Source organism: Heliangelus exortis, chromosome Z (assembly GCF_036169615.1).
Source record: "Heliangelus exortis chromosome Z, bHelExo1.hap1, whole genome shotgun sequence".
NCBI classification, from domain to species: Eukaryota; Metazoa; Chordata; class Aves; order Apodiformes; family Trochilidae; genus Heliangelus; species Heliangelus exortis.
The window spans coordinates 1,404,333-1,430,827 of record NC_092454.1 but is presented as its reverse complement, the minus strand read 5'-3'; the positions used below and the strand labels follow the sequence as shown (position 1 = coordinate 1,430,827).

The window sequence follows — 26,495 nt, the reverse complement described above, 5'->3', positions numbered from 1 at the left end:
AAGCCCTGAAGTTTCTCTTGTAATCACTAGAACTCATCAATTGAATAATTAATTGGGAGTTTTCTTGTTTGGCTTGATCCAAATACAGATATTTCTGTGCTTCTTCAGAGTTAACATGCTTGTTTATTTAACAAACTGACAGCTTTTTGTTGCAAAACTTGGCTTTTTTCATGTTAATGTAATCTTTTAATTGTTCATCTCTCTGTGATGCAAAGAGGGATAAATGAGACATAGAGTACAGGGAAAAAAAAAAACCATCTAACACTCCAATAATTATTTTTTCTCTGAAGTCTGAGCAGACAACATCAGATCAAAGATTGGGGTATCACGTGGCAGGAAGATGCTTTTCATCTCTTCATTAATGAGGCTGCTTGGGAAGGAACAATGTATTTTACAATGGAATTCCCAGTAGGTTGTTTTAACAGCTAAAAATAAGCTTTTTGGGTTGGACATGAGCCTAACATTTCAAGAGGTGAATGAATTTGCAGGAAAAAATAAAAAAATCAGAATTCTGTAACTATATTAGCCTGGTCTTTTAGCCAGATTTTTGCCACATCTCCCTCTGTGATGAAAATTCCAAGTCCCAGCTCATTTTTTTGTTATTGTCTCAGAGCAGAGAGTTTAAAACATTGTTTGAAAATGATTAAATGTGTTAACCAGGGTCAACCAGAATGATTTCCTAAATTATTTCCAGCTTCTGGAAGTGTGTTTTGGGATCTCTCCCTGATTGCAGCCTGGGATACATACCAGGGATTTCAGGAATGAGTAGAGAGATAACTCTATAAACCAGAATTTCTCTAAATTTTGTGGAGGTGGCTGCTAAACTGATAAATTTCCTAAGATTCCCTTGTTCAGAATTTTTTTTTTTTTTCCTGGGAATATTTTAAGTGTCCTTTAATTATCCCAAATCTCCTGGTGCTGCTGTGGTTAGAAGAGGATCACATCTTGTGGAAGTTTTGTCACCTCTTCTTTGCACAATCATGGAAATATTCAGAATTCCACTGTGCCAAGGCCTTGGGATCAGGCAGCTCTTTTTAAATGGATTTAAATGAATTTAAATTTCAAATTTAAATGAATTTTAAATGCATTTAACTTTTAATGGATTAAAACGTTGCTTTGAGGTTTTTTCCTCAGAGAAAAAAGTAGCAAAAGTAAAAAACAATCCTAGATTTGGAAGAGAGTGTTGGAAAAAAACAATCCATATGGATAAGCTACAAATTTTGATGCTTTTTTTTTTTATTTTGTCCTCTCTAAATACCTTTTTCTGGGGAGTTTTGACTCTGGAGTGGTTTTACCACTGGTTTTGTTTGCACTGCAGAAGAAAAGCCCCATCCAAGGTAAGGCCACATGAGACAAGGGGCTTAGGAAATCATTTAGGTCTTGTTGGGCTCCTGAACTGATAAATTTCCTAAGATTCCCTTGTTCAGAATTTCTTTTTTTTTCCTGGGAATATTTTAAGTGTCCTTTAATTATCCCAAATCTCCTGGTGCTGCTGTGGTTAGAAGGGGATCACATCTTGTGGAAGTTTTGTCACCTCTTCTTTGCACAATCATGGAAATATTCAGAATTCCACTGTGCCAAGGCCTTGGGATCAGGCAGCTCTTTTTAAATGGATTTAGGGAATATATTTCTTTTTAATTCCTTTTTTCAAAAATGTCTTGTGAGGAGGAGCAGGGAAGAAAAAAGTTCTCCAGTGGGGTTGGCTCAGGAACGTTGCTTTGAGGTCATTTTCCTCAGAGAAAAAAGTAGCAAAAGTAAAAAACAATCCTAGATTTGGAAGAGAGTGTTGGAAAAAACCAATCCTTATGGATAAGCTACAAATTTTGAAGCTGTTTGGGTTTTTTTTTCCTCTGGAAATACCTTTTTCTGGGGAGTTTTGGCTCTGGAGTGGTTTTACCACTGGTTTTGTTGTTCCAGGTTGCTCCAAGCCCCATCCGACCTGAGCTGAGACACTGCCAGGGATGGGGCAGCCACAGCTTCTCTGGGAAACCTGGGGCTCAGCACCCTCACCCCAAGCAATTTTTGTCCAAAATCTCATCCCAATCTCCCCTCTTCAAGTTTGAAACCATTTCCAGTGGTTTGGAAAGAAAATAATAATGTGGGAGCACTGGAGATTGTCCCCATCCCAAGAGGTTGAGTTGCCCTGGGTACCTTCAGCCACCTCTAACTTATCATAGAATCATAGAATAGGCTGGGTTGGAAGGGACCTCAGAGCTCCTCAAGTCCAAGCCTTGAACAACTACTGCCACAGTCACTACACCATGGCACTGAGTGCCATATCGAGTCGCTTTTTAAATGTCTCCAGGGACGAAGAGTCCACCACCTCCCCAGGCAGCCCGTTCCAATGTCTGATCACCCTTTCTGTGAAAAAATTCTTTCTAATATCCAATCTGAACTTCCCCCGGCACAATTTAAGACCATGCCCTCTTGTCTTGCTGAGAGTTGCCTGGGAAAAGAGCCCAACCCCCCCCTGGCTCCATCCTCCTTTCAGGGAGTTGGAGAGAGTGATGAGGTCTCCCCTGAGCCTCCTCTTCAGGCTGAACACCCCCAGCTCCCTCAGCCTCTCCTCATAGGATCTGTGTTCGAGTCCCTTCACCAGCCTGGTTGCCTCCTTTGGACCTGTTCGAGGACCTCTATCTCCTTCTTGAACTGAGGGGCCCAGAACTGGACCCAGGACTCAAGCTGTGGCCTCCCCAGGGCTGAGCACAGGGGCAGAATCCCTTCCCTGGACCTGCTGGCCACGCTGTTCCTGAGCCAGCCCAGGATGCCATTGGCCTTCTTGGCCACCTGGGCACACTGCTGCCTCCTCTTCAGCTTCCTGGCAATCCAGACTCCCAGCTCCCTTTCTGCCACTCTCTGCCCAGCCTGGAGCTCCCCAGGGGGTTCTTGTGGCCAAAGGGCAGGACCCGGCCCTTGGAATCTTCAACCTCATCCCCTTGGCATCAGCCCAACTCTCCAGTCTCTCCAGGTCCCTCTGCAGAGCCCTCCTGCCTTCCAGCTGATCCACACTCCCCCCAGCTTAGTGTCAGCTGGGAATTTGCTGCTGATGGACTCAATGCCCTCCTCTAAATCCTCACTCAAGATATTAAACAGCACTGGGCCCAACACTGATCCCTGGGGGACACCACTAGTGACCGGCCGCCATTTTGATGCAGCCCCGTTCAGCACCACTCTCTGGGCCCGGCCCTCCAGCCAGTTCCTAACCCAGCACAGAGTGCTCCTGCCTGAGCCAGGGCCTGACAGCTTTTCCAGGAGAATCCTCTGGGAGAAAAACTTGAAGTTTTCTATTTGGGCTTTGCATTAATTTCTTAAACTTAATTTTTCCTACAAGGAAAAGGTGCTAAATGACATTTAGAGAAGTGCCTCAATCCCTTGGGGACCCAATTCTGACCCCCTGAGGATTTATTCACCCTTTGGAGACAGAAATCGTGTTGTGGGTTTTTGTTTTCTGGTTGCTTGCTTCTTGGTTTGGATTTTTTTTTTTTTTTTTTTTTTTTTAATATGACTTTTTGTTGAGGAGCCAGGAATCATGTGTGGAAGTGTTAATCTCAACCTGGGCTCATTTTTGGGGTAAAAAATATGGGGTTAACTCTTGTGGCTCACCTTGACCTTGAGGGAGGTTTGGGAGCTGAGGTGCCTGTTTGAGAATTTCCAATTTTTTTTAAGTTTTATTCACAAATAATTGCCTTTTCCCACCATTTTACTCCCAAATATCTCCCTTAAAATTATGTTCTCTGAATTTCTGAGTTGTGTTTAAAGCTCCAAGTGGATGATTTGGGTTTTTTGCATTGAGATGATGAGAAATTCTTTATTTTAGGGAGATTTTAGGGAGAAGAAATTCTCTGTATCTTTTTTAGGAACAATTTTTTCCTCCAAAAGAGGGGTGGTGGTGGTCCCAAAGCATTGGAACTGGTTGCCCAGGGAGGTGTTGAGAACCAGAAGACTCATAGCTGCTGGTTTATTCAATTTTAGTGTCTATTGCTATTTTAAAATGTGTTTTTTCTACAATTTTTATTTATTTATGGGGGTTTTTGTGGGGTTTTTTTTAAGCATTAGCATTATTACTTTATAACTCTAATTGCTGCCTACCACTAGTGACTTAATTTTGGTATTTCCAGTTAAATCTGAATTAAATCTCTTTTCTGAGCATTAAACAGAAGATGAAACCAAAAGAAAAGCCAGAGCAGAGGTTTATTTTCTTTCACTGTGCAGTGATATCTGCTGGTAGCATCCACCTGCTTCTCAGAATATCTGATATTAAAGCTACAAATCTTTTATATCATGGTATTATAATTAATATATTAGTTCCATGCTATTTTTAATGAGGAGAGCATGTTACATGCTTAAAAAAAAAAAAAAAAAGACAAGAAAAGAAGCAAATTAAGTCAGAGCTTCCACACACAACTGATGGGATTTGAGAAATAAAAACACCAGATGTCTTTGTAGGTTTTAAACAGCTTGTTTCAAAACAAAACTCCCAAAACAAAGCTTTTTTGTTGCTTGGTTTGGTTAAAAAAAAAGCAGAAAGCTTCCTCAGGAGTGATTCCCAATCCTCAACCTCCCCCTTGGTGCTCAGCTCTGATTTTTCAGTTGGTTTTATTAGGATTTTTTTTTTTTTTTTCCTCAATAGAGAAATTTTTTTATTTATTTCTGGGAATCTCCTGGAGTAGAAATTTGGGAATTACATGAAATGTGTATTTTAATGAGGGAAGGGGGTTCTTTGGCCCTTGGGGTGCTTTGCTCCCTATTTCCTTGTTTTCCAGAGGGATTCCTGCTTGGGAAGAAGTAACCCTGGTGCTGGCAGAAGAGCCAAAATATGAGAAACCCATTTGTGACATATGGAAAAAAATAAATAACTTTTTTGGGTGGTGTAATACATTATTTTTTTTTTTTTTTACAAACATATCCATATGGTTTTTAGGAGCTCTCAGGGCATAAATAAGAGGAGCTGTGGGGCTGTGGTTTTTCCATCATTCCTTGGATCATCATCAGTGGGTTTGTTGATGGAGGGGAAAATCTTTATATTTCCCTGCAATGTCACAGCTTGAAAAATCAGATTTAGGGCAGAGTTTTCCCAGGTAAGAAAGTTGGCATCAGTGGCAAGGTTCATTAGACTTTTTTTTGGGTTTTTTTTTCTCAGCTTTTGCTCCTCTTCAGCTTCCTAAAAGTGGTTGATGTTGGGTTCTGGTTTTTTGCAGCTTTTTTGGGAAATATTTCCAGCTCAGGGTAGGACCAAACCCTTTGGGACTTGGGCTTGAGGCTGGGAAGTTCCAGCTCCTGGGGTTGCCCAGAACCTCTCCCAAGTCTTTTTCAGCAAAGGGTTTGGCTCAGTTGAACTGGAAAATATTGAGCAAAAAACCCCAAGAGGTTTCCTACAAGGTGTCTGGGTTAAAAAGTAGATTTTTTAGACCAATATTTCACTGTCTTGGGGGGAGGTGAACTCAGTTTAGGCACTGGCTGCATCACCAAGCTGGAGCTGGGCTCCTAGGACTGCTAAATAATTCCTGCTTTTCAAATAAATCTTTTTTTTTTTTATCTTTTTTCCTTTCACCTGCTGCCCAAGGGAGTTGTAAGCACAAGCAGGAGTTGTTTTTCCTGAGGATATTTAGATTTATAGCTACACAGATGAATTTTTCTCATAATTCCTGAAAAATATCTGGGGTTCTGCTGCCCAAGGGGTGAAATTCTCTCTATTTTTTTTAGGAACAATTTTTTCCCCCAAAAGTGGGGTGGTGATGGTCCCAAAGCATTGGAATTGTTTGCCCAGGGAGGTGTTGAGATGATTATTTTGGTGTAGGGCTTGATCAGTGATAAAATCAGTGGCAGCTGAGTCATGGAATCCCCCAAAAAATAAAATTTGGGAAGGAGGAACGTGGCCAAAATGAGGAAACTTGAAAGATTTTAATAATTTCCCCACCACCTTTCCTCCTCTGTTGTACAAGGAGCTTGTTTATTCCAAATAATTTCTATTTTTAGTTATTTTGGCTTCTGCTTTCCCATTAATAGTGCCAGTAAGAAAAAAAAAAATTTAAATAAAAAAAAAAATATATATTTCTGTGGATAAAGAGGAGCATTTCCCAGTGGGAATTTTAAGCACCTTTTGAGGTCTGGTTGTTGGGGGTTCCATTTGGTACTGGAAGTGCCACAGAAATAAAGTTTTTCTGGGAATATCTAGGAGGGAATGGTGGCAAAAAATCAGTGCTGGGAGTTGAGGTGGGATTTTTCCACTGATTTTTCCAGGGAAATCCCTTTATTCCGTTGAAAACCTCAGTTTGTAAAATCAGGGGGAATGGCCATGAGCTCCCAGTTACTGGGAGGGTTTTGGTCCATGAGAAATCCATATTTCTGGATAAATTTGGAGCAGTGACAGCCTTGCCTGGGGTGCAACATTGTCACAGACAACTGAGGTTGAAATAATGGTATTTTAATTAAAATTAAATCCACAATTTGGACTTTTTTTGTTCCTTTTAAAAAAAAATTTTTTTTTAAATTTTTTTTTAAAATTTAAAATTTAAATTTTTTTTTTTTTAAAAAGTTGGCTTAGGAATATATATTTTAAAGCCAGGATTTTTTGCAAATGAGATGAATATATCAAATTATAGGCAATTAAACATCATTCATATCAGACTTGATGATGCTTTGAATGCTTTCCTGGGTTTTGGTCTTTCCATGGTTTATGGAAAACATGGATAATATCTTAGTGTTGGTAAATACAGAGAGGGGAAAGTCATTATTTTATCTTTTTAATTCTTACCATATTGTTGCTTTTGTGGCCTTTTTGGTTTGCTTTGCTTTTCAGAGATATTTCTGTAGTAGAAACCCATTTTCTGTAGCAGCCCTAACTTAGAGCAGCTCAAATCTTTTTTTTTTTTGCTCTCTACCATTGCATTTATTCTGAGTTTTTAATTTCAAAGCCTTCATTTCCTGGTTGATTAATCCCTTTCTGAGCTTTTGTTCCCAGTTTATTTTCTGGGAGCTCCTAACTCTATCCCTGCAACCCCCCAGGTTCGGATGAGGTCAGCACAGAGAATGCTCAGGTTCCTTTATTTTCCAGGGGGATTCCAGCTATTCCCAGTGGAAAAAGCCAACCTGGCATGGGATGGGTAACTCCTGAACCAAGGAAAAAAAATCCTAGGTTGGAAGGCACCTTAGAAATTATCTACTTCCACCTCCCAGCCACGGGCAGGGAATCCTCAAAATATTCTCTGGATGTTGTTTGAGAGAGATTGCATCTCATCCCCATGGTTTTACACAACCCCAAGAGCAGCAGGGAGCCTTGTTTGTAGCAGACCTGCAAGGTTGGAGTCTTTATCTTCAAAAAAAAAAAAAAAAACAAGGAGAGGGATAAAAAATTCTGAGCAGCTTATAAACATGTGTGATAAGAGCATCTTTGTGAAGGGGCTCGTGGATAAAAGTGGTCCAGCTGAGTTTCCTTTGCTTTTCTCCTGCTTTTCTGCTTTTCCCTCCCTCCCCCAACATCCTCTTTGCCTTTGGCCCTGCAAGGTTTTTTTTGAAAGCAGAAGTGATATTTACTCAGGGTTTGGAGCTCAGGCTGTTTTGTGTCTGTGTTGTGCCACGTTATCTTCAAACGCATCGTTGAATCCAAGGCTGAACATCTCCTTGGCTGCAGAAATTCTGCTTTTTTTTCTCTTTGATGGGGGCCAGCAGACTTCCCTTGGCTCCAGTTGCATCCCAAAACAAAAGGAAAACCAGGAGGAAGAAGGAAGGGTTCAACTGAGAAGGATTAGCAAGTGCTGAGCGCTCCTACCTCACCCATCCTTGCACATCATCCCTCCAGCTCTCCCTTCTCTCAGGGCCATGGTGTCCATAAAATCAGAAGAAAGAAAGGTCCTAAAAGGAAATTGGAAAGAAAAGGTCCTAAAAGTCCATGTTCAGGGAAAGAAGAGACCATCCCTGCTTTATTCCCCTAGGGTTTGAAGATCATAGAATCCCAGAATGGGCTGGGTTGGAAGGGACCTCAGAGCTCCTCAAGTCCAAGCCTTGCTCCACTCCCCCCGTGGTTCCCAGCCCATGGCACTGAGTGCCACATCCAGGCTCTTTGGAAATATCTCCAGGGCTGGAGAATCCACCCCTTCCCTGGGCAGCCCATTCCAAGGTCTGAGCACCCTCTGGGGAAAGAAATTCTTTCTCATGGCCAACCTAAACCTCCCCTGGCACAACTTGAGACCTCTTGTGCCCTCTTGTCTTGCTGAGAGTTGCCTGGGAAAAGAGCCCAACCCCCCCCCTGGCTCCAACCTCCTTTCAGGGAGTTGGAGAGAGTGATGAGGTCTCCCCTGAGCCTCCTCTTCTCCAGCCTCAACACCCCCAGCTCCCTCAGCCCTTCCTCCCAGGAATTCTGCTGCTGGATCCCTTCCCAGCCTCCTTGCTCTTCTCTGGACCTGCTCCAGCACCTCAAGCTCCTTCCTCAGCTGAGCTGAGCTGAGCTGAGGGGCCCAGAACTGGACCCAGGACTCAAGCTGTGGCCTCCCCAGGGCTGAGCACAGGGGCAGAATCCCTTCCCTGGACCTGCTGGCCACGCTGTTCCTGAGCCAGCCCAGGATGCCATTGGCCTTCTTGGCCACCTGGGCACACTGCTGCCTCCTCTTCAGCTTCCTGGCAATCCAGACTCCCAGCTCCCTTTCTGCCACTCTCTGCCCAGCCTGGAGCTCCCCAGGGGGTTCTTGTGGCCAAAGGGCAGGACCCGGCCCTTGGAATCTTCAACCTCATCCCCTTGGCATCAGCCCAACTCTCCAGTCTCTCCAGGTCCCTCTGCAGAGCCCTCCTGCCTTCCAGCTGATCCACACTCCCCCCAGCTTAGTGTCAGCTGGGAATTTGCTGCTGATGGACTCAATGCCCTCCTCTAAATCCTCACTCAAGATATTAAACAGCACTGGGCCCAACACTGATCCCTGGGGGACACCACTAGTGCCCGGCCGCCATTTTGATGCAGCCCCGTTCAGCACCACTCTCTGGGCCCGGCCCTCCAGCCAGTTCCTAACCCAGCACAGAGTGCTCCTGCCTGAGCCAGGGCCTGACAGCTTTTCCAGGAGAATCCTCTGGGAGACGGTGGCAAAGGCCTTGCTGAAGTCCAGGTAGAGCACATCCACAGCCTTCCCCTCCTCCCCCAGGCAGTCACCCGCTGATAAAAGGTTGACAGGTTGGTCAGACAGGAAAGATGAGGGAGTGCCCCTTGTCTTCCTGGGGCTGCTGGGGAAAAAGAGGATTTGGTTTTTTCTTTGCTGCTTTTCAATTCAAGGAGAAAAAAGGGGAATTGCAGCTTGGATGGGGAATTCTTCTGGCTTCAGAGGGATGGAGGAGGACATGAAATACCTGGGTTGTGGCTGGAGAGCCAGGAATTCCTCCTGGGTCATGGGTTGTGTGTGGAGATGGAAGGGTTGCTTCTGGATCAGGTCTGGAGAAGGGAAAGTAAAAATCACCCAGGAATATTGGATATTTTTAACCTTCTTATATGGATTTACTCTTTCTTTCCTTCTCCAGTATTTCAAGGATCTTGGCAGGGCTCCTACAAATTAAAACACTTTTGTCCCTTTGCTCCCAATCCAAGTGGTCACCAGGATATCTGGGCACAAGAAAACAAAATATCTGGATGTCAACAATACTTGAAAAGTTCATCAAGAAACTCTTGATTTAGTGCTTCAGCTTGGGTTCAAGAACCTCAGCCTTTAATAACAAAATTAAACCTAATTAACAAGTCCTTAACCTTTCAAAAAAAAAAAAAGATAATTACTTCCCCCCCCCCCCCAAAGTCAGAATTATTATAAGGTCATATTAATTATTTGTGGATTTATCACACCTGAAAAAAATACTGCAATAAGAAAGATGGAGAAAAAAGCCTTTCTTAAGAGAGTTTTCTTCATTTTTTTTTTTTTTAAAGTTGAGCCTAACACAGCTCAGGGCTTTCCAGATCTTTTTTCCTCCAGTGTTCCCTTAAAAAAGGTCCTTAGTTTCAGGTTTTGTGTGTGTTTTGTGGTGTGGAACCACCTGCTTCTTGACCCAAAAGTGAGACTGTGATGCTTTTGTCAGCTCTGTGCTTTTTTGTATTATTTTTTTTTTTTTTTTTAGATTTGTAGAATAAAACCAAGAGAAAAATGCACTTGAGCCCCCAGGGTGGTTTGGAGGGGGGAAAAATCAGGTTTTCTGCAGCCCAAAATTCTTCTTCAACCTGGAGCTGATGAAAATAGAATTGCAGTCTGAATTTCATAGCTACTGAATTTGAATATTTTGCAATAATTTGAATATTTTGCAATCATTGTAATATTTTGCAATCATTTTCTTTAAAGATCCTAAGGGCCAGGTGAGCTTTTTCAGCAAGGTGCTGGAATTCTGCAGCAGAGGGTGCATGGAAAAAGCTTTTTTTTTATTTAGTTGGCAAAATAATGTTCTTAAAAGCTGCTTTTGTATCAAAAGGGATGCTCAGAGGCTTCATCCCAACTTTTGCTCCTTAGCTTTCCCAAAGGTCCCCACATCCCAAGTGACTTGGGATGTCCCAGATGTCCCCTGGTGCCTGAGGTCTTGGGATTCCTGCTGTTATCCAGCAGAATTTTCCCTAAAAATGAGCCTTCTGCTCACCTGCTGACACATCCTTGGGCAAGCCAACCAAAATTTAATATTTTTTTGTGCTTCCTTTGTAGGATTTTGCCTGGAAAAAGTAAAGCTGATCCCTTTGGGTGTCTTAATTTTTATTTCTCAGCTTGGCACTACTCTTTTTTTGGTCTAAGGGAATTTTGTAGCTTCTCTGGTCCTCCAAAACCACTTTAATGAATTATTATAAATTTGACTCAACTTTTAAGCATTTCATCTCAGGTCCCATCTGCATTAAGTGTTAATTGATAAAAGGGGGGGGGAAGGAAAATCAGGGAAGACCCAGAGCAATTTCTTGCCAGTGCAGGTTTGGGGATGCAGAAAACTTCATTTTCCAAAGATTTCTTGCAGAGCTTGGCTGGTGGAAAGGGCTTGGAGAATTTTCAGGTGTCAGTTGAAGCCCAGGACCCAAAGATTTTGGGAAAGGAAAAGAAATGGTGGGTGAGATGAATAATTTTTGGGATGGGAGGTGTGGATTTGGGGCACGTGGAGCCAGGTGGGATTTTTGCCCCTTAATGGGCAAAGAGTTCAGAGTGATGACTTGAGCAGTTTAATACCTAAACTCTTATTAAAAATCTGGATATCAACTGTTCCACAAGGAATCTTATTATTGGGTTTATTAAAAGCAGTTTAAATCCCCTTTGCCTGGAGCACTTTGGGATTACAGAGAGGGGCTGCAGAAATTTCCATTTTAATTGAGACAGAAGACAAAACAGGGCCTGGCACAGCATTCAGGAAGAATAAATAAGATATTTATCAGCTGGAAGGAAAGAAATGGTCATTTTTCACTGCCTCTTGTGCCAGATTTTCTCACCAGGGCCATGGGCTTGGGTTTGTTTCCTCCATAGCAAAGTGCAGCAAGTGAAGCAATTTTATTTATTTTTTTTAATTTAAAACATTTCTATTCTTCTTCAAACACCCAAATTAAACCTTTTGCTGGCTCCCTGGTGTTGTAAAGGGTTTGTCCATTTGGAACAGGAGGTTAAAAGCAGCTTGGTTTGCAGCTTGGGCACTGGAGTGGAATTTTTCAGCTTGGTTTTTTAAAATAATTGTTCACTAAAAAGCTCTTTGGATGCTCGTGGGAGGTGGTGCCTGGGGAAAAATGGTTTGAGTGTAGTGGTTTGAATTTATTTTAGGGATGGTTTGGGTCCTGGGGATTTTTTTGCCCACTGTTTGCACCTCTGAGCAGTTCCAGTGAAAATAATGGTTATTGGTGTGAGTAAGGGTTTGCTCCATGTAGATGGCAGAGAAGTGGGAAATAACCCCATCTCTCTCACCAGTTGGTCAGCCAGGATGAGCAGGTGAGAACTAAGGGAAAAAATCCATGAGGTTTGGTTAATGGTGGCACTGCCACCCCTGAGGAGGCAGGAGCTGAACCAGCAACTCAGCTTTCCTTTAATATTTCCTCTAGTATTTCCTTTAATATTTCCTCTAGTATTTCCTTTAATATTTCCTTTAATATTTCCTTTAATATTTCCTCTAGTATTTCCTTTAGTATTTCCTTTAATATTTCCTTTAATGTTTCCCTCAGTGTTTCCCTCAGTGTTTCCCTCAGTGTTTCCCTCAGTGTTTCCCTCAGTGTCTCCCTCAGTGTCTCCCTCAGTGTCTCCCTCAGTGCTTCCTCAGTGCCTCCCTCAGTGCCTCCCTCAGTGTCCCCTCAGTGTCCCCTCAGTGTCCCCCTCAGTGTCCCCCTCAGTGTCCCCCTCAGTGTCCCCCTCAGTGTCCCCCTCAGTGTCCCCCTCAGTGTCCCCTCAGTGCCCCCCTCAGTGTCCCCTCAGTGTCCCCTCAGTGTCCCCTCAGTGTCCCCCTCAGTGTCCCCCTCAGTGTCCCCCTCAGTGTCCCCCTCAGTGCCCCCCTCAGTGCCCCCCTCAGTGCCCCCCTCAGTGCCCCCCTCAGTGCCCCCCTCAGTGCCCCCCTCAGTGCCCCCCTCAGTGCCCCCCTCAGTGCCCCCCTCAGTGCCCCCCTCAGTGCCCCCCTCAGTGCCTCCCTCAGTGTCCCCCTCAGTGTCCCCCTCAGTGTCCCCCTCAGTGTCCCCCTCAGTGTCCCCCTCAGTGTCCCCCTCAGTGTCCCCCTCAGTGTCCCCCTCAGTGTCCCCCTCAGTGTCCCCCTCAGTGCCCCCCTCAGTGCCCCCCTCAGTGCCCCCCTCAGTGCCCCCCTCAGTGCCCCCCTCAGTGCCCCCCTCAGTGCCCCCCTCAGTGCCCCCCTCAGTGCCCCCCTCAGTGCCCCCCTCAAAGTCACCCTATTTCCTTTGCTATTTCCCTTAGTATTCCCCTCAATATTTCCCATAACATTTCCCATATTTTCCTCAATATTTCCTTTAATATTCCCTCAATATTCTCTCCAATGTTCTCCTCAATATTTCCTTTAATATTTCCTTTAATACTAAATTTACTCTTTCCCCCAGTGTGTTCCCCCAGCTCAGGAAGGAGATTGAGGTGCTGGAGCCTTTATTCGATTTTCAGAGCTTTTATTTGGATTTTTAGAGCCTCTATTTGGATTTTCAGAGCTGTATTTGGATTTTCAGGGCTTTTTTTTGGATTTTCAGAGCAATATTTGGATTTTAGGGCCTGTATTTGGATTTTAGGGTCTGTATTTGGATTTCAGAGCCTGTATTTGGATTTCAGAGCCTGTATTTGGATTTCAGAGCCTGTATTTGGCTTTTCAGAGCCTGTATTTGGCTTTTCAGAGCCTGTATTTGGCTTTTCAGAGCCTGTATTTGGCTTTTCAGAGCTTTTATTTGGATTTTCAGAGCCTCTATTTGAGCCTTGGGTGTAGGAAGGTGTAAGACACAAGATGAGTTTGGGTGATGCTGCATTTGATAATGAAAATATTAATAAAATTAAAGGAAATTATTAATTAAAATAAATTAAAAGACTTGGAAGATGGTTACAGGCCTGAAATTGCTGCCAAGGGGTGAACTCCTGATTTTCAGAGCTGTATTTGGATTTTTAGAGCTTGTATTTGGATTTTCAGAGCCTGCATTTGGATTTTTGGAGCTTTTATTTGGATTTTTAGAGCCTCTATTTGCATTTCAGAGCTTTTATTTGGATTTTCAGAGCCTGCATTTGGATTTTCAGAGCTTTTATTTGGATTTTAGGGTCTGTATTTGGATTTTCAGAGCCTGTATTTGGCTTTTCAGAGCTTTTATTTGGATTTTAGAGCTTTTATTTGGATTTTAGAGCTTTTATTTGGATTTTAGAGCTTTTATTTGGATTTTAGAGCTTTTATTTGGATTTTAGAGCTTTTATTTGGATTTTAGAGCTTTTATTTGGATTTTAGAGCTTTTATTTGGATTTTAGAGCTTTTATTTGGATTTCAGAGCTTTTATTTGGATTTTAGAGCCTGTATTTGGATTTTCAGAGCTTTTATTTGGATTTTCAGAGCCTGTATTTGAGCCTTGGGTGTAGGAAGGTGTAAGACACAAGATGAGTTTGGGTGATGCTGCATTTGATAATGAAAATACTAATAAAGTTAAAGGAAATTATTAATTAAAATAAATTAAAAGACTTGGAAGATGGTTACAGGCCTGAAATTGCTGCCAAGGGGTGAACTCCTGATTTTCAGAGCTGTATTTGGATTTTTTGAGCCTTTATTTGGATTTTAGAGCCTGTATTTGGATTTTAGAGCCTGTATTTGGATTTCAGAGCCTGTATTTGGATTTTAGAGCTTGTATTTGGCTTTTTAGAGCTTTTATTTGGATTTTCAGAGCTTGTGTTTGGATTTTCAGAGCCTGTATTTGGATTTCAGAGCCTGTATTTGGATTTTCAGAGCCTGTATTTGGATTTTCAGAGCCTGTATTTGGATTTTCAGAGCTTTTATTTGGATTTTCAGAGCCTGTATTTGAGCCTTGGGTGTAGGAAGGTGTAAGGCACAAGATGAGTTTGGGTGATGCTGCATTTGATAATGAAAATATTAATAAAATTAAAGGAAATTATTAATTAAAATAAATTAAAAGACTTGGAAGATGGTTACAGGCCTGGACTTGCTGCCAAGGGGTGAACTCCTGATTTTCAGAGCCTGTATTTGGATTTTTGGAGCTTTTATTTGGATTTTCTGAGCCTGTATTTGGATTTTAGAGCTTTTATTTGGATTTTCAGAGCTTTTATTTGGATTTTCAGAGCCTGTATTTGGATTTCAGAGCCTCTATTTGGATTTTCAGAGCCAGTATTTGGCTTTTCAGAGCTTTTTTTGGATTTTCAGAGCAATATTTGGATTTTAGGGTCTGTATTTGGATTTTAGGGTCTATATTTGGATTTTAGGGTCTGTATTTGGATTTTAGGGTCTATATTTGGATTTTAGGGTCTGTATTTGGATTTTAGGGTCTATATTTGGATTTTAGGGTCTGTATTTGGATTTTAGGGTCTGTATTTGGATTTTAGGGCCTGTATTTGGATTTTAGGGCCTGTATTTGGATTTTAGGGCCTGTATTTGGATTTTAGGGCCTGTATTTGGATTTTAGGGCCTGTATTTGGATTTTAGGGCCTGTATTTGGATTTTAGGGCCTGTATTTGGATTTTAGGGCCTGTATTTGGATTTTAGGGCCTGTATTTGGATTTTAGGGCCTGTATTTAGCTTTCTAGACCCTGTACATGTATTTTCAGAGCCTGTATTTGGATTTTAGAGCCTTTATTTGGCTTTTCAGAGCCAAATTTTTGACCTCCTTGGGGTATAATTCCCCCAGCCTCTTGGCTAGCATGGAAAAAAAAAATGAGGAGAAATTCCAAAAAATGGAGTTTAATGGGCAGGGAACCTTGTCCCTGGAATAGGAATAAAATAATAAATAAGAGCAACAGAACCACTTTAATTAGAGCTCAGGGTTGAGGGTAAGAAACTCATAAACTCACTTCTCCTCTGCTCTTATCTCTTGTCACAAATAAAATTTCCTCTTGGATGAGGTTCTGGAATTTGCTTTTAAGCTTAATGAGGAATTTTGGGGGAGAAGGAGCTGTAGCAGGATGGTGCTGGCTCCATCACCTGGCTTGCTGGCTACCAAAAACTTAGCCCTGGTAGCCCAGGGTGGGCTTTGGGTGTCTGATTTTATGGGTGAGGATGAGCAGATTTTGGGTATAACATTAAAAAAACAAAAAAAAGTCCCAAAAGTCAAGCTGGGAAATCCATGCTGTGGAGATTCCCCTTCCAGCTGGTGAGAAAAAGGAGCCTTAAACAGAGAGGAATCTCACAGGGCCATCAATTAATTACACTGCCTTTAATTATCTGTCAGTGATATGACCTTGAGGAAGTCATTTACTCTGGGAAATGGTTGGGAATTATTTAATGTCTCCAAATTGCTTAAAAATCCCCCAAATGCATCCCAGTTGCAGTTATGGAGGTGGAGGGGACGGGGCATGGTTGGGGTCAGGCCAAATCCTGGCAAAAAAACCCAGGAAAAAAATCCAGGAAATCCCTGCTGGGCAAGAGGAGGGAGATGGTATAAACCATAAATAGGTTTTTTGGGTTTTTCTTAAAGCAGAAGGAAGGTTGTAGAACAGCTTGGACAGGAGCATCTGTGCTGGGTTAGGAACTGGCTGAAAGGAAAAAACCAAATCCTCTTTTTCCCCAGCAGCCCCATGAAGACAAGGGGCACTCCCTCATCTTTCCTGTCTGACCAACGTGAGCTCCTTTTATCAGCGGGTGACTGCCTGGGGGATGAGGGGAAGGCTGTGGATGTGCTCTACCTGGACTTCAGCAAGGCCTTTGCCACCGTCTCCCAGAGGATTCTCCTGGAAAAGCTGTCAGGCCCTGGCTCAGGCAGGAGCACTCTGTGCTGGGTTAGGAACTGGCTGGAGGGCCGGGCCCAGAGAGTGGTGCTGAACGGGGCTGCATCAAAATGGCGGCCGGTCACTAGTGGTGTCCCCCAGGGATCAGTGTTGGGCCCAGTGCTGTTTAATATCTTGAGTGAGGATTTAGAGGAGGGCATTGAGTCCATCAGCAGCAAATTCCCAGCTGACACTAAGCTGGGGGGAGTGTGGATCAGCTGGAAGGCAGGAGGGCTCTGCAGAGGGACCTGGAGAGACTGGAGAGTTGGGCTGATGCCAAGGGGATGAGGTTGAAGATTCCAAGGGCCGGGTCCTGCCCTTTGGCCACAAGAACCCCCTGGGGAGCTCCAGGCTGGGCAGAGAGTGGCAGAAAGGGAGCTGGGAGTCTGGATTGCCAGGAAGCTGAAGAGGAGGCAGCAGTGTGCCCAGGTGGCCAAGAAGGCCAATGGCATCCTGGGCTGGCTCAGGAACAGCGTGGCCAGCAGGTCCAGGGAAGGGATTCTGCCCCTGTGCTCAGCCCTGGGGAGGCCACAGCTTGAGTCCTGGGTCCAGTTCTGGGCCCCTCAGCTCAGCTCAGCTCAGCTCAGCTGAGGAAGGAGCTTGAGGTGCTGGAGCAGGTCCAGAGAAGAGCAAGGAGGCTGGGAAGGGATCCAGCAGCAGAATTCCTGGGAGGAAGGGCTGAGGGAGCTGGGGGTGTTGAGGCTGGAGAAGAGGAGGCTCAGGGGAGACCTCATCACTCTCTCCAACTCCCTGAAAGGAGGTTGGAGCCAGGGGGGGGTTGGGCTCTTTTCCCAGGCAACTCTCAGCAAGACAAGAGGGCACAAGAGCTCTCAAGTTGTGCCAGGGGAGGTTTAGGTTGGCCATGAGAAAGAATTTCTTTCCCCAGAGGGTGCTCAGACCTTGGAATGGGCTGCCCAGGGAAGGGGTGGATTCTCCAGCCCTGGAGCTATTTCCAAAGAGCCTGGATGTGGCACTCAGTGCCATGGGCTGGGAACCACGGGGGGAGTGGAGCAAGGCTTGGACTTGAGGAGCTCTGAGGTCCCTTCCAACCCAGCCCATTCTGGGATTCTATGATATTCTTGTTTTTCGTTGGGCTTTTTTTTGCCTTCTGAACAAGAGAAATGTTGGTACCTGGAAGTGCTTCTCTTGACTGACTCAAACCCATTTAATCTTTTTTTTTATGAAAGGAGAGAAAAAAACCCTAAACCCAAACCTGCCTTCTGAGACCTCTTGGGAGCATTACGGTGTTTTGTACTGGGGGGCAAAAGATTTTTCAAGAGCCTGTGGCACTTTTTTCCACCCTAATTTTCTCTCCCATATTATCTGCTCGAAATTTAGCCAATTGCCTCTTGAAAGCCTCTTCTGGGTTATGGATGTTGTTCCTATTCGAAAGGGGTTGACAGAAATAACATTAATGCATCTGAAGATGAAGTGGGACCCAATACCCAATTATGAAATGCTCATTTGTTCCCTAGGCAGATGGTATGTGGTCAATAAGTGTTGTCTGGGCAATAAGTCATAAAGGCAGCAATAAAATAAAATCTTTAAGGTAGTTTTAAATTGACAGATATCAGTGACCTTCGTTTTCTCTTCCCAGGCCATCCATTAGCAGTGTGTTCCAGAAAAAAAAGGAACATTTATTAGCATCCTGCCCATGTAGGCTGCAGCCAGGGACATCTGTTCAGTCACAAGATGTTTGATTTAATTTTTTTTTCTGGTGTTTAACTTGGTGGGCACGGAGGAAACAAGTTTTGAACTGGGAAAATCCCTCCCTCCATGCTTGAGGATGGGGTGGGGATGATGCTCTTGTTAAAATAACCCTGGGTGGTCCTTTGGGAAAGGTTTTGCTGCTGATTTTTGGATAAGTTCAGGAATCTATGGCCATGTCCAGCAGTCCTGAAATGTTTTATAGGGTGATGGAATGGGCTGTGAGGTGGCAGTGTTGGATTGAATCAGGAGATCAAGATCAACCCTTCTGAAATGATGAGAGCAACACAGGAGGGGTTGGGGGAAGATTTCACAATTTAGGAGCAGAAATGGAAGGAATTTTTTCCTTTTCCCTGTGTTTTCTGCATGTAAGGCTGGAAAATCTTCACCTTTCTCTCTAAAACTGAAATGGTGTTTTTCCTGAAGGCAGCCACGCTCATTACTTGATGTTTAGTTGGTAAAAAGAAAAATCTGTTTTTAATTTCACTTATGGCAGCTTTTTTAGTGTGCTAAAGCTCTCTTTAAAAACTGCAGAATGGGCAACAAGTGCTGATGTTTTCTGCCTTTTTTTGGGTGGATTTTCTCCTTTCTTGAATCCTTTCTCCCCACTTTTTCCTCAGCTCCCATCATTTTGCTGTAGGGTTGAGCCTGAAACCCCAGGCAAGTTCAAAGGCTGCTCCAGCTTGTGCTGAGGGACAAGGATATATTTTGGGTAGATTTAAGTTTAGTTTTTAATCAGCTGGAGATTTAAGCTGATTAAAATATATTTTGTAATAGATTGAGCCCAAAAAGGGATGAGGGAGGCTGGTGAGGCTTTGACTACAAAAGCTCTGGCTGCAGGACTTTTTTCTGTGTTTTCTGGGCTTCCCTGGGATGGGGATGATGCTTCCTTTGAATTTTTGGGGGGCTCAGATCTTTTTCCTCTTGGGAATCCTGAACCTGGGGCTGTTGTGGAGAAGGAAAGCAGGAGAAAAAACCTGATATCATGAAACAAGACAAGCAGCACTTGATTTAGGTGAAGAGCAAGGTTTTACATAGAATAACAGCATCATTTTTCTTTTCTTTCTTCAAGGCTGGGCAGAGGGGAGATGAAGTGAGATGATATTGTCTTTCTGCCTGGCAGGCAGAGAGTTTAAAGCCAGGACAGGATTACAGAGGTAGAAAGACTAATTTTAATGTTTTGGGTTTTTTTTTTTTAAGATGGTTGTAGGTGGTTTTTTTATACCTCAAGGTCTATCCAAGAAATTGCAGTGAAACACCATTCCTAGTTTTTCCTTTAATACCACAGCTCCTAAATTACCATATATGTCATAGGGAGGAGTAGTAAATATATATAAAATATATATTTCTATATAAAAATAGTTCCCTGTCATCTTTAGATCTGGAGGAACTCTGTTGCCTTTGAGTAAGATCGTGCAGGCACATCAAGTTCACTTGGTGTAATTTTATTTTAAATGGATGGGTGGTGGTGAGAAGTAAAAGGGATTAAAAAAAAAATAAAACTGAGATGCCAAAGACACCCTTTTAAGTAGATGCAAAAGTTGGAAGGCTTCCTGGTGAGGCTGCTGACAGGGTTGGGCACTTCCTGACAGGCGTTACCTTCCCTGGGTCAGGAGAAAAACATTCCTTATAGAATCCTAGAATGGGCTGGGTTGGAAGGGAGCTCAGAGCTCCTCAAGTCCAAGCCTTGCTCCACTCCCCCCGTGGTTCCCAGCCCATGGCACTGAGTGCCACATCCAGGCTCTTTGGAAATATCTCCAGGGCTGGAGAATCCACCCCTTCCCTGGGCAGCCCATTCCAAGGTCTGATCACCCTCTGGGGAAAGAAATTCTTTCTCATGGCCAACCTAAACCTCCCCTGGCACAACTTGAGACCTCTTGTGCCCTCTTGTCTTGCTGAGAGTTGCCTGGGAAAAGAGCCCAACCCCCCCCTGGCTCCAACCTCCTTTCAGGGAGTTGGAGAGAGTGATGAGGTCTCCCCTGAGCCTCCTCTTCTCCAGCCTCAACACCCCCAGCTCCCTCAGCCCTTCCTCCCAGGAATTCTGCTGGATCCCTTCCCAGCCTCCTTGCTCTTCTCTGGACCTGCTCCAGCACCTCAAGCTCCTTCCTCAGCTGAGCTGAGCTGAGCTGAGGGGCCCAGAACTGGACCCAGGACTCAAGCTGTGGCCTCCCCAGGGCTGAGCACAGGGGCAGAATCCCTTCCCTGGACCTGCTGGCCACGCTGTTCCTGAGCCAGCCCAGGATGCCATTGGCCTTCTTGGCCACCTGGGCACACTGCTGCCTTCTCTTCAGCTTCCTGGCAATCCAGACTCCCAGCTCCCTTTCTGCCACTCTCTGCCCAGCCTGGAGCTCCCCAGGGGGTTCTTGTGGCCAAAGGGCAGGACCCGGCCCTTGGAATCTTCAACCTCATCCCCTTGGCATCAGCCCAACTCTCCAGTCTCTCCAGGTCCCTCTGCAGAGCCCTCCTGCCTTCCAGCTGATCCACACTCCCCCCAGCTTAGTGTCAGCTGGGAATTTGCTGCTGATGGACTCAATGCCCTCCTCTAAATCCTCACTCAAGATATTAAACAGCACTGGGCCCAACACTGATCCCTGGGGGACACCACTAGTGACCGGCCGCCATTTTGATGCAGCCCCGTTCAGCACCACTCTCTGGGCCCGGCCCTCCAGCCAGTTCCTAACCCAGCACAGAGTGCTCCTGCCTGAGCCAGGGCCTGACAGCTTTTCCAGGAGAATCCTCTGGGAGACGGTGGCAAAGGCCTTGCTGAAGTCCAGGTAGAGCACATCCACAGCCTTCCCCTCATCCCCCAGGCAGTCACCCGCTGATAAAAGGAGCTCAGGTTGGTCAGACAGGAAAGATGAGGGAGTGGCCCTTGTCTTCCTGGGGCTGCTGGTGAAAAAGAGGATTTGGTTTTTTCCTTTCAGCCAGTTCCTAACCCAGCACAGATGCTCCTGTCCAAGCTGTGGGTGCTTATTCAACCATGCCAAGAGAAGAGACTTTGCATTAGGGAAAGCTGACATTTCTGGGAGTTGAAACACTCTCCTCTTGTCTGAAGATCAGCTGTCACCTTGCAGAAGGCACCTCCAGAAGCGGGGAGGTCATCCCAACACGGAGCTCTCTAAACCAGTCTTGTGCCCACGGGTGTTCCATTAATCCCCTGTTCTCTGCTCCAGACTTAGTGCAACCCAACTCTGACATTTTGGGGTGAGAAATCCTGCCTGATGTGGTTATAAGAGGGAAAAATATCTCTTTGTTCATTGCTGAGCTCCAGATCTGCTTTTTGTGGGGTCACAGCTATCATCTCATTCCAACCTTGCCCTGTTACCAGGAGAGGCTTCCAAAGTCCTTCATCCAAGTCAAGGTCAGGGCTTGGAGGATGAACTTTAGAGCAACATCCACCTGAAATTGAGTTTTCCAAGTTGCTTTTTCCTTTTACTGTGGGAAATGAAGCTGGGGTCTTCCCCCAGGTGTCAAGGATCTGCTTGAGGCATGGGTCAGTTCCTACATTTTGGATCTTGGAGCTTGGGATACCACATCCTGATGTGCTGAGGGACAATCTTGGCATCTGAGCACTCACCAGGAACTTGAAATTTCCCTTTAAGTTTAGATACAGAACCATTTTATTGCCAAGTGAGTGGAGTTAATTTAAGATTCAGCATTCCCAGGCAATAGCTGCACCCTGGGCTGTGTCCCAATCCTTTATCCAGAGATGTTCTGGGAGGACTTCATCCTATGCTGATGTGATCTGTGTTAAAATTTCATGGACATCTTTTCTACATCTTTTTATTATGTTTTTTAACAAAAAACCCCCCACCACTTTTCTTTGAAACATGGGGATTTTGGGGGGGAAAGAAGTCTGCAGTTTATTCCAGCTGATTTTTTATTGCCCCCATACCCAATCTGTGTTTTTATTCCCTCCTCACTGGGCTCCTTCACATAGATCTGCCTGTAAAATACTCAGGACTGGGGGAAAAAACCACCTAGAGAGCAAATAGGGCTGTGCTAGATTTTTATTGATGTATAAAAAGTATTTGTAGAATGGGTATTTATAAGTGTTTGGCATTATATGGATATGTCTGAATTTGTTCTTTCTTCAGGGTGTTACTTTCTCCTTGTTTGTGTTGCCTTACCTGTGTTTAATAGTGTTGGAATTCCAGCAGAATAATTATGCAAATGACTCACTTTAATGGTGTCCTTAGGAAAAACAGAGGGAAAAACCTGTGAGAGTGCTGAAAATGTTAAATAAATCCCTTTTGAATGCAACTCAGTGCCCAGGCATGCATAAACTGAGCAGAAACCAAAAAAAAGCACCAAGCTTTCCAGCAGTCTAGAAAAATGCCAGTAGTTAAAAAAAAAAATAAATTATAAAAGATAGAGACAAATGGGAGGAGAAAAAGCAAGAGCAGCAGTGGAGGGAATAAAAAGCTCCAGGCAAGTGGGGTCAGGGTCCTGGAGTGTGTGTGTTGTAAAGAATAAGTGGCAGGAATCTGTGAATTACAAGTCTATAAATTAATTGCAGGCTTCTGGTGACATGGTAATAAACCACCCTAATGAAGATTGAGTAGTTTATGGGTTTGTCAGAGCTCTGAAAAATTATATGGTTTTCCAACTCCACAGATAGCTGTGGTTTTATGGGAGTGGATTGAATCAATTATACCAGGACTCTAGTAAAAAAAAAAAAAAAAGAAGAAAAAAAGTGTTAAAAATTAACATATGAATGTGATTTGGGTTTAATTTTTTTCCCATTAGGTTTTTGTACTTAAAGAGATTTTTTTGGGGGGTGTTTACTTGGCCCATAATATCAGTCCTGATTCTTCAGCACTTGGTCACCAAATTTTTGTGGATCTCTAGGGTAAGCAACACTATTTTTGGAAAAATCTTTTGACCAGCACCCCAGTTAATGGATTTTCTCTTCTCAGTGATATTTTAGTTGAGAAACTATCCACAAAATTTCCTACCTTGTGGTCTGAAGACCCTGATTTAATGTCTGGGTGGCTGCAGAGCAAGAAGGGCCAAAGCCATGCATGGGGCTGAGCCATTTTGAGAGGGAATTAAGCAGCTAAATTCATCAAGATACCTCATCAGTTTTAATTTGCATGCATCAGTTTTGAGCTGAACTGGATCAGAAGCTTCCAGGTATCTTAAATTATTCAATATGTGGAAAAGAAGACATCAGTCTGGAAAAGAAATAGAGATGGGGCACGGGAGAGGTGCAGGGCTTATTGAAATGGAATTAATTAACTCAAAAGCAGAAAGAATTGCTAAAATCAGTTTAAAATCTTTGCAATCTTGCTTCAATCTGCTTGGTTTTATTCATTATACACAGATTTAAAAGAAAAAACCCTCATTTTGATTTTTTTTTTTTAATACTCCTACCTGGGGGAGGCTCAGGATTAATCAGGAGTGTAGGATAAAAACCAGGAGCATCTCTTAGGATTCTCCCTTCATTTATTACCAAACTGTTGTCAGCTGGTAAAACAACAAGTTTTGCACCTCAGGAGATGAAATACAAACCCTGAAAAGCACAATTTTATTTGTGTCTTCCACAATCTGGGACACAGGTTTGGTTCTTTCCACCATGTGTTAACATATTCCAACTGTTTTCCTTATTTTCTGTATCTCCAGGGAGACTTTAGGGTTTGACTTTAGGGTTTAGAAAGGGCAGGTCCTGTCTGACCAACCTGAGCTCCTTTTATCAGCGGGTGACTGCCTGGGGGATGAGGGGAAGGCTGTGGATGTGCTCTACCTGGACTTCAGCAAGGCCTTTGCCACCGTCTCCCAGAGTATTCTCCTGGAAAAGCTGTCAGGCCCTGGCTCAGGCAGGAGCACTCTGTGCTGGGTTAGGAACTGGCTGGAGGGCCGGGCCCAGAGAGTGGTGCTGAACGGGGCTGCATCAAAATGGCGGCCGGTCACTAGTGGTGTCCCCCAGGGATCAGTGTTGGGCCCAGTGCTGTTTAATATCTTGAGTGAGGATTTAGAGGAGGGCATTGAGTCCATCAGCAGCAAATTCCCAGCTGACACTAAGCTGGGGGGAGTGTGGATCAGCTGGAAGGCAGGAGGGCTCTGCAGAGGGACCTGGAGAGACTGGAGAGTTGGGCTGATGCCAAGGGGATGAGGTTGAAGATTCCAAGGGCCGGGTCCTGCCCTTTGGCCACAAGAACCCCCTGGGGAGCTGCAGGCTGGGCAGAGAGTGGCAGAAAGGGAGCTGGGAGTCTGGATTGCCAGGAAGCTGAAGAGGAGGCAGCAGTGTGCCCAGGTGGCCAAGAAGGCCAATGGCATCCTGGGCTGGCTCAGGAACAGCGTGGCCAGCAGGTCCAGGGAAGGGATTCTGCCCCTGTGCTCAGCCCTGGGGAGGCCACAGCTTGAGTCCTGGGTCCAGTTCTGGGCCCCTCAGCTCAGCTCAGCTGAGGAAGGAGCTTGAGGTGCTGGAGCAGGTCCAGAGAAGAGCAAGGAGGCTGGGAAGGGATCCAGCAGAATTCCTGGGAGGAAGGGCTGAGGGAGCTGGGGGTGTTGAGGCTGGAGAAGAGGAGGCTCAGGGGAGACCTCCTCACTCTCTCCAACTCCCTGAAAGGAGGTTGGAGCCAGGGGGGGGTTGGGCTCTTTTCCCAGGCAACTCTCAGCAAGACAAGAGGGCACAAGAGGTCTCAAGTTGTGCCAGGGGAGCTTTAGGTTGGCCATGAGAAAGAATTTCTTTCCCCAGAGGGTGATCAGACCTTGGAATGGGCTGCCCAGGGAAGGGGTGGATTCTCCAGCCCTGGAGATATTTCCAAAGAGCCTGGATGTGGCACTCAGTGCCATGGGCTGGGAACCACGGGGGGAGTGGAGCAAGGCTTGGACTTGAGGAGCTCTGAGCTCCCTTCCAACCCAGCCCATTCTAGGATTCTATGATATGCAAAAAAAACCACATTAATATATTGTGTGCTCTATACCAGAGACTGGTTTAAGTCCCACCTGGCAGGGCAAGAAAAAAAAAAAAGGATTTTTTTGCTCTTGTAGCTTGGCTAGGAGCACCTCTTAGTGTCCAACTCTGAGTTTAAAGAGTTTAAGGTGGTAAAGAAAAAAAGAGCAGAGGGGAAAAAAAAACCTTCTGGGGTTTGCAGAGGAAAGTTGGGAAGGATGAGATGGGAAGCTTGAAAGGAATTCCTGGATGTCTCTGGGAATGAGGGCCAAGCATCCTGCAGCATCCAGAATCTGAACATGGGAGTGGTGTAATCCTTGAACACCTGGATTAGAGGTTATGGGATGTGAGGGTTATTCTGGTTATAAAATGCCTTAACTTCTGTGGAATTTAGTTTATTATTTTCACCTTTAAAAATAGAATGAAAAAATTATTTTTAAGATTATGGCTTTCTAAATATTGTGATGGCTGGGAATGATGGCTGGAGAAATAGAATTGGATTTCCTCTCTGAAAATAAGTCATGGGGGGTACTTAAAAATCCACTCTGGATATTCAGGAGTGGGACTGTTGTTTCTTATAAAACGTGGCCAAATATGTGTGATTTTCAGGGAACTCATTAGCAAGGTGATGTTATTGGCAATTTCCCTCCAGTTGCTAATTTCCATCATCCTGGTCTTCCAATAATGATGAAAAGGACTGAAATTAGCATATCATCCAGCCTGCTGCAAAGCTGTGAATACATTAGAGTAATACAAGGCAACAGATAATTACTGGCTGCAGAAAAATTCATTTTCAGCAAAGAGAAGTCAACCTTTTTCTTCTTCCTGTCACTGGGGACAGATTTCCAGGTTGTTGATGAGCTCCCCATCTTCTCTGAAACCAGCCAGAAGTCCTCCTTGGTTGGAAGAAGATGTCTTTGCTCTAAATATTTCTAATTTTGCAGCATTTATCAGTGGGTTTGTGCTGGTGTTGACTTGGTGGACCTTGTTTTCCCTTCAGCTGGCACCTGATCCTTGGAAATAAAATGATTTTCTTACCTCAGGACCTACTCATGAAGAATTATCTGTAGTCTGGTAGACATGAGCCTTACAAAGGTTTTTAATTTAGCATTTGCTTAAAAAAAGTGACATCAATTTAAGTGCATTTTCTGGAAAAAGTGCTTTTCCTAGCATTGAATTCCTCAAGCTTAACTTTAAATTCCATATATTTTCTATTTATATGATTCAGGCTTCTTGCATTGATTAACCTCTGCCAAGCTTTAATTTATCTCCACTCATTACCACTCTCAAATTGGGTTTTTTTTTCCTTTTTTCCTTTTTTTTTTTTTTTTTTCCTGCAGTTCCCCCATGGTTTGTGATTCGTCCTTCAAATATTTATGGCTATGAGAGCATGGATGTGGAATTTGAATGTGCTGTGGCTGGAAAACCTGTTCCTACAGTGGAATGGATCAAGAATGGAGAAGTGGTCATTCCCAGTGACTATTTCCAGATAGTGGTAATTTTCTGGCTCTTAGTTCTTAATTTCTTTATTT

General features: G+C 44.2%; 1 protein-coding gene across 1 annotated transcript in view; it reads left to right on the top strand.

Annotated features, from left to right (window-relative positions):
• The window catches only part of DCC (DCC netrin 1 receptor), a 496,140-nt gene that overhangs the window by 240,439 nt on the left and 229,206 nt on the right, over nucleotides 1-26,495 (top strand). Inside the window, exon 6 of the mRNA XM_071730797.1 lies at nucleotides 26,304-26,458. Coding sequence (XP_071586898.1) covers nucleotides 26,304-26,458 — 155 coding nt within the window. The remainder of the gene's footprint in view (nucleotides 1-26,303; nucleotides 26,459-26,495) is intronic.